The 7,400-nt window shown below is 42.3% G+C and overlaps 1 protein-coding gene across 1 annotated transcript in view; it reads left to right on the forward strand.

Moving 5' to 3' along the window:
* BMPR2 (bone morphogenetic protein receptor type 2) overlaps nt 1-7,400 on the forward strand; it is a 186,391-nt gene that overhangs the window by 146,885 nt on the left and 32,106 nt on the right. Inside the window, exon 6 of the mRNA XM_019554216.1 lies at nt 4,070-4,300. Coding sequence (XP_019409761.1) covers nt 4,070-4,300 — 231 coding nt within the window. The remainder of the gene's footprint in view (nt 1-4,069; nt 4,301-7,400) is intronic.

Here is a 7,400-nt window from a genome sequence, read left to right on the forward strand (position 1 = left end):
ACCAGTATGGGGTGGGATACCGTATCAAAGGCCTTCCTGAAGTCCAAGTATACGACATCCACCCCTCCTCCTGCGTCGAGGCGTTTTGTGACCTGGTCATAAAAAGAGACTAGATTGGTCAGGCACGATCTACCTGTCACGAGAGAGTTCACAGATTTCATAGAGAAGTTGGGGTGGAAGGGACCTCCACTGGTCATCTAGTCCAACATGCTGCCTTAGTTAGGATCAGTTGCAAAGTATTTCCATTCCGACAAGCTGTTTTTAGCTGTGAGGTCACAGTCGCCATGAAATATGCTGGCTTCTATAAACCATTTGTCATCGGTGGCTTTGGCTCAGTCCTTATTCTGTACACTCAGCCCACACTTAGCCTGGACTCAATGATGGGGGGCGCTGATTCAGATACTGTTCCTTGAGTGATAGATTGACTTTCTTTCCCCCTTCAGTCTCTGAGGATGATACAGGAGAGGGCATTAAGCAGCCATTATCTTTCTCCCAAGAGCTTGCCTGCAGATTGTCCTTTCATTCTCCCTCCATAATTGACTCTTCCTCCTTCCTGGGTCCCTCTCCTGTTCTCTCAGGAGTTTGGCCCACAGATGAAGAATGATATTACTCAAAATCAGACTTAAAAGGGCAGTACAACCTTTTAAAACCTTTCACTCAGAAGTCTCATTTTTAGATCATCTAATGTGAAAAGGAAATTTTTAAAGCTGAGTCTTTAAGTGAAACCTTAGAGTCTCAGCTAAGCTTCCCAAAATTAAGTGCAACTGGGATCTACCTTCACATGTACTTATTTCCAGAAAATGAAAAAAAAATCTGAAAATTGGAAGAATCTTATGATTAAGGCGGAGTAGGAATTCCTTACCAAGGCCTTTTTTAGCTGAGAACTAAAAAGATCTTCATTTCTCCTCGTTAGGAGAGAGAAGCCTTTACTTCATTAGTAAAGACTACCACCTGAGGGAGTAGTAGTCCTGTATAGCCCTCAAGAGTATAAGGTATCACTCACCTAACTTGCATAAGCAGCCACAGTCCTAAGGATATTGGCTTGTGTCTGCTTGTTATGTGGCTTGTATACTCGATTGAAAGTCCAGTCTCAGTGTGCAGGAGAAAAATCTATTTTGGTGGTCTCCAACCTTTTTAAGTAGGAGATCACCTTTGGCATTTAAAAGCAACCCAAGATCTACTGTGTGCTGCCACCCTCCCTCCCTCCCCCTCCACAGAGCAGGTAAGTCTGTGGGGAGGGGGAAGGAGAGGCAGATCAAGGCAGAGGGAGAATTAGATTATTTGGTGGCATGCCTCCCCAGGAGGGAAGTCCTACCTGGCCAGGGCCCCACTCAACTTATCCATGCTTCTGCCTCTGCAGCACTGCCCCCCCACCGTGGGGGCCTTGATCTAGCCCCTGCCACTTCCCTCCCCCACAGACTGACCTGCTGAACTGGGGTGTGCACATGCATGCACATGGGCACTCAACCCCCCACCCCAGCCTCAGATCTACTCCAAGAGGCTCCAAGATTTACCGGTGGATCAAGATCCACTGGTTGGTGACCACTGATGTATTTTAAACTAGATTTCTCTAGAAGCTTTTTTCAGAACTTGATGTTTCACCTGACACTTGCTATGCATTCAGGACTCCCAAAAGTATATCACTGGGCAATTGGAAATCTGTTTGAAGAAGTGGGGTATCTGATATCTATCTAAATATTTTGTAAGTTCTTTGTGGAGCATAGACACAAAACAGGCATTGAAACAGTGGACCAGCAGATAACTGGCTCCTTCTGGTCAGAGAGTCTTCTTAGTCATGTTCACTCTCTCATGTCCAGCAGATGATTTTTCAGAAACATGTATATAGCTAGTAATAAGGCAAACAGCCTCCAGCATTATCTAAGGTGTAGCCCTGTCCATGTTCTAGTCCAAGCCTTTTCCCTTTTTTGTTAGGATTCTACAACAAGAAGCAAAGTTTGTTGCCTGGCTCAGCAAGACACACTTGGGATGGAAACAGATGTTGCCTTTTGTCACCTTTGTGCCACTATAAAAGTTTTTATGGTGGCACAAAGGCCAAGCAAATGGACATCCATATCCCTTGTTGTGCAACAGATGCCTAAAATCTGTGGCTGCAACAAAAGTAGTATTAATTTGTGCCACTTAATTATGGCGGTTGTGGCGAGAAAGTGCAGGCAGCCCAGAGCTGCCAACACTCTTCCGCTGTCCTTGGCAGGTGCTCTGATCCTGCTCACCCCAGGAGTGCCTGCCTGGCTTTTCCTGCTTACAGAGATGTACCTCAGCAGTTCCTGAGGGTGCGTCTCTATAAGCCGGGAAAGTCAAGCAGGCATTCCCAGGGCTTCAGGGGCCCATTCCTGTGTGGGAATTCCCAGGGCACATTAGATCAGGCCCTTCAAGTCCTGGGAGAACATGCTGCCATTTTCCTGCAGCATTAACAGCTGCAACAATGGGCAGTGTGTGTTTTCACTTAATGAAACTGATCCGCTGTGCTGGACATATCCCAACACAGCTGACCTAGTTCATTGGGCAATGTGTATTTGTAGCCTTAGAGCCAAGCAAGTGCAATCCAAGTCAGCCTTACAGTGCATCGAAAGGAGGATGGAAGCCTACAAATGATCTTGCTAGCCTCCAAGTCAGCTTGGAAAAACAAAGGTGTATATGGAGATGCACTTTACAGCCGAACTGGATCAGATGCATAAGTTGTTGTGTGAAAGCACTGACTTCATCAGTTACACTTAAAGCCTCAGGTACAATTGATCTTGTTATTACATACCCTGAAAAGAAAAGTGATTTTGTAAGTAGCAAGGTCATAATATCTTCTAAGTTGTGTAAGGCTACTACTGCCAAGTCTTCCGTGCTTTCTCAAGTATCATGGAGCTGGTTTCTTCACCCCTGCAAACGAAGCATTGGTAGAAGGATATTATAAAACAGGAAAAGCATGTCCCAGTAACCTTTAAGATCATTTTCAAGGGGGGTGGGAGGGGCGGTATATTGAATTCACTCTCTTGCTGTTGAGATTATTCACTGTGGCAGGTAAAAAGCAGTAAAAATCGTCTGACATGGAAGGGACCAAGAAAGAAAAATTCTCTCTTACATGTGAATTTTCTTTCTAGAAGTCTTCATGCCAGTCAGGCTGCTGCCCTTGTCAGGATTACGTTAGGTGTTTTTAGCTATTACCTACTCATTATATAGTTAGAAAGGGAAGAGGAAGTTCCTCCAGAAAATCCTGGGATTTTGTTGTTAGGGTCAGCTGCCAATGGTTGAAGTTAAATACTCTTAAATTTTTATATAGTTGGCTCCCAAAGCTGGAAAATGCTGTTTTTCTGAAGTGCTCTTCCTGAGGGTGGTAGAAAAGCCAGGCTTAGAGCAAAAAACTAGTTAGCCTCCAGTTGCTGTGGAGACGGGAAACACCCCACTGTGAAAACTGACATGATGGGTCCTAAAATGAAATGGTAAGAAAGAGTTGTCCCTTTCTATTAAAAGCTATTTAAACTGTAATGGATTTTCTAGGTAACAGCTTTAAATTAGGGTAGATTTGAAACCTAAGAATGATGATATTAAGCCTTTTAAGACTGAGATTCAAACTACTAAATGGCACGGAAAGTTGTGAGAGCATTCGTCACATCTCTTTTTTTTTTTGTTTGTTTTTGAAATGAAGATTGCTTCCTGCTCAAACTCTCAGAGGAAAAGATGCATAGGGTAAAAGATTAGGTGATACAAAAATTAATTAGCAGTATAGAAATACATGGATTTAACTTGATCTGTTTAAAATATTTAATGAGTTATGCATTTATTTATTGTGGATTGGAGTAAAGAGAAAGCTAATAAGAGCTAGTTTGGCCAGTGCAAGTTTGAAGGCCACAAAGGCTTTTGGGACAAAGTTCTAATTTTGGTCTGTGGCAGAAAATATTGACTAAAGTGTGTCATGGCTTCTGCAATACAGAGTTTCACAAAACATAGTGCATAACTATATATCTACATAACTATATATCTTCCACTACTTGGCAGAGTGAAAACCTTTTGTTCGGATGTGCTTTATTCAGTATAATAAGAACTTTTAAACTTTTCACAGCTGATTGGCCGGGGGCGATATGGAGCAGTATATAAAGGCTCCCTCGATGAGCGTCCAGTGGCTGTAAAAGTATTTTCCTTTGCCAACCGTCAGAACTTTATCAATGAGAGGAACATTTACAGAATCCCATTGATGGAACATGACAATATTGCCCACTTCATTGTGGGAGACGAGCGATTCACTGCAGATGGACGTATGGAATATTTATTGGTGATGGAGTATTATCCCAACGTAAGTACTTCACATGGAAGAATTTGGTTTGTTTTGCAGCTGAACAAGAGTAAAATAAAGAGAATGAGCATTAATATATACCAGTATGCTCCAGTATTTCTTCTTGCATAAATAACTCACCTAGCCTAGACTAATGAAAAAATAAAGAAATAAGAATTTTCATAAGCTGCAGTGCAGTCTACTGTAATACGATAAAGATTTTCCACGTTCTTGGAAAAAGTACTGGGCTGTCAGTTAAGATGCAGATGTTTTTATAAACTGTGGCATATGCAAGGATAGACGATTGAATTGTTTGAGTCTTTCTGACTGAAATTTATTCAGTTCAGAAGTACTGCCTATTGAGCATTAAGAGATGTTGAAACATCATATCTGTATTATGATGTAGTTCCGAGGTTATTAGGTTTGCAATGTGTAACTAGTCTTTCACTCAAGCTAAATAAATTTAAAATAATTTTTGTCAGATAAGGTCATGGTACTATAAATCATATTCCTCTTTTAGGAAGGTAAAATTAACATCCTCACCTAAACTTTTCTATATTTTAACATGGTTTATCTTCCACTAATCACAGGTCATGTATAGAACAGGGTTCAACAACCTTGTGAGGAACAGTGGGCTGAATTATGGAGCTAGGTCCAACATGGGCCACTGCTTCTGACCCGGCCACTGCTGCTCCACCACTCCCTTCCCCTGTACCTGCCACATTGTCAACCTGCTGCCAAATTGCTGCAGATATCCCTGGGCGCTGGTTTGCTGCCATTGTCCCAACTTCGCAGGCTAGATGGAATTATTGGGCTGAGTCTGGCAGAAGGGCCATAGGTTGCCAACCCCTAATAGAGAAAATACATGAAGGAAGGGAGCTTAACCACAAAGTCAAAAAAAAGTGTTGAGAAATAGATGAAATATACCTTCCTTATATTAGCAACTAAGGACTAACATGGTTGCTGTGTGTGGACATGGCAGATTGCATGTAACATTTTTGTTTTAAAACAAAATAAAAACAATATGGGCATGGAGAGAGTGATGTCAAGATTCTTCTATATCCTTCACAAATATGTTTCCTCCTCCTAGTGTGGTGTAATAAGCTGCACTGCAGAGCTGGCTGCTTTTTATTGCTGAGTGTACAGCTATGTATGTGCAGTTTTAAAATGCATATAAACAATGTCAAAATGCATATAAAACATTTGTATATGAATAATTATGGTAAATAATAAAATTAGTGTTTCTATCTTTAGCTATACCAACATGTGTATATATAAATGTACAAATTCCAACTATTTCTTTATATCTATCTTGTTGGTTTTACAGTAGAAAATATGTTAGAATGGTTGGTCATTTGGTTACACAAGCCTAAATCTCATTTATAAAATCTATTTGAACTTCAGATCCCATAATCAATGTCCATAAGGGAAAAGGACAATATTTGAGTTGTGGGGGAGAAGTGGGTGGGAAGCATATGTGTTCAAATGTTAATAGAATATCACAGGGAAATCTACTAATGATAAATAATGACAAGAATTATTACCTCCTCCTGAAATACTCAGGGTATGCTTAAGGTTAAAATGAAAAGTATATCTAATATATTTAAAAATTCAAATGATAGTGGCAGAATGTATAAAACAGTTGGGATTCTAGGTGCCAGTGATCAAAACTGAACACTTTGAAGAGGATCCTAACTATCAGCAATTAAAATGGAAAACACCACTGAAAAAAGTGTCAGCTATAAGCAGATGGATTGCTATGGAGAGAGGTCCAAAAAGTAAGAACCCCTTTGGAAAAAGTTCAATCACATGCAGACCTTAGCTTCCTATACACATGTTTGGGGTTGAGGGTGGGGGCATTTTAATTAGTGCAGTTCCCAGAGAGCTGCTCTAATTAAAATGCCTCATAATCATGTGTACTAAGCCCCTGCAGGTTTAAAAATGGCTGTAGGACACTTTATCTAAACTTCATTTGACAAAGGTTTAGATAAAGTGCCCCAGTGACCAGCTTTAAACCCAAGGGGGCTCATATACATGACAGCGAGGCCATGCTGGACCCATCTACTTAGGACATGGAGCACACTTGATTAACCAGCACGGGTATAGGCACCCTTCGTGTAAAGAAGTGTAACATATAGACCCTTTGTCTACAAGGAGAAGAGATTCCTCTTTCAGTCAGATTTAAAGTTGTTTCAATCACCTGAGTTAGGTTAAATCAACTGAACAGTCCTCACCCCTGCCAAACATCCACGAAAAATGGTTTAACATGTTTGGAGCATTTGAGCTGCTTGGATTATAAACTGGCATTAAGGGGAGTTTTCAGTTAAAGCAGGGAAACTTGATTGGGAGGGAGGAAGGAGGACCCAGGAAACTATAGGCCAGTTAGTCTTACCTCGATCCTGGGGACGCTTTTTGAGAGAAATATCATAGCGCGTGTCCACGAGGGACCAGTAGGGGAGATTATGCTTGGGGCAACCAATGTGGGTTCATTAGAGGCAGGTCCTGTCAGACCAACCTGGTGGCCTTATATGACCGGGTCACAAAATCCTTAGTTGCAGGGATAGCAGTGGACGTAGTCTTTCTGGACTTTCGGAAGGCCTTCGACACTGTCTCTCACCCCATTCTCATTAAAACACTAGGGGACTGTGGCATCAACACCTACACAGTCAAATGGGTCACTAACTGGCTAGAGGGCCGCACCCAGAGAGTGCTAGTGGACGGGTCATTTTCAGCCTGGAGAGATGTGGGCAGTGGGTTCCCCCAGGGCTCAGTCCTTGGGCCTGCACTATTCGACATCTTCATCAGCAACTTGGACGAGGGGTAAAAAGCACCCTGTTCAAATTCGCAGGCAACACTAAGATGTGGGGGCAAGTGGGCACGCTAGAAGGGAGGAATAGGCTGCAGTCGGACCTAGACAGGTTACAGGGGCGGGTGGATGAGAAAAGGATGTGTTTCAACACTGACAAGTGCAAGGTACTGCACCTTGTGGGGGAAGAACCCCTTCAGGCTGGGGAACTACCTTCTCATCCGTGCAGAGGCAGAAAAGGATCTTGGAGTCATCGTTGATGCCAAAACGAACATGGGCCAACAGTGTGGGGATGCAGTCAGGAAGGCCAACTGT

The sequence above is a fragment of the Crocodylus porosus genome, unplaced genomic scaffold (genome assembly GCF_001723895.1).
Source record: "Crocodylus porosus isolate Cpor-Errol unplaced genomic scaffold, CroPor_comp1, whole genome shotgun sequence".
NCBI classification, from domain to species: domain Eukaryota; kingdom Metazoa; phylum Chordata; order Crocodylia; family Crocodylidae; genus Crocodylus; species Crocodylus porosus.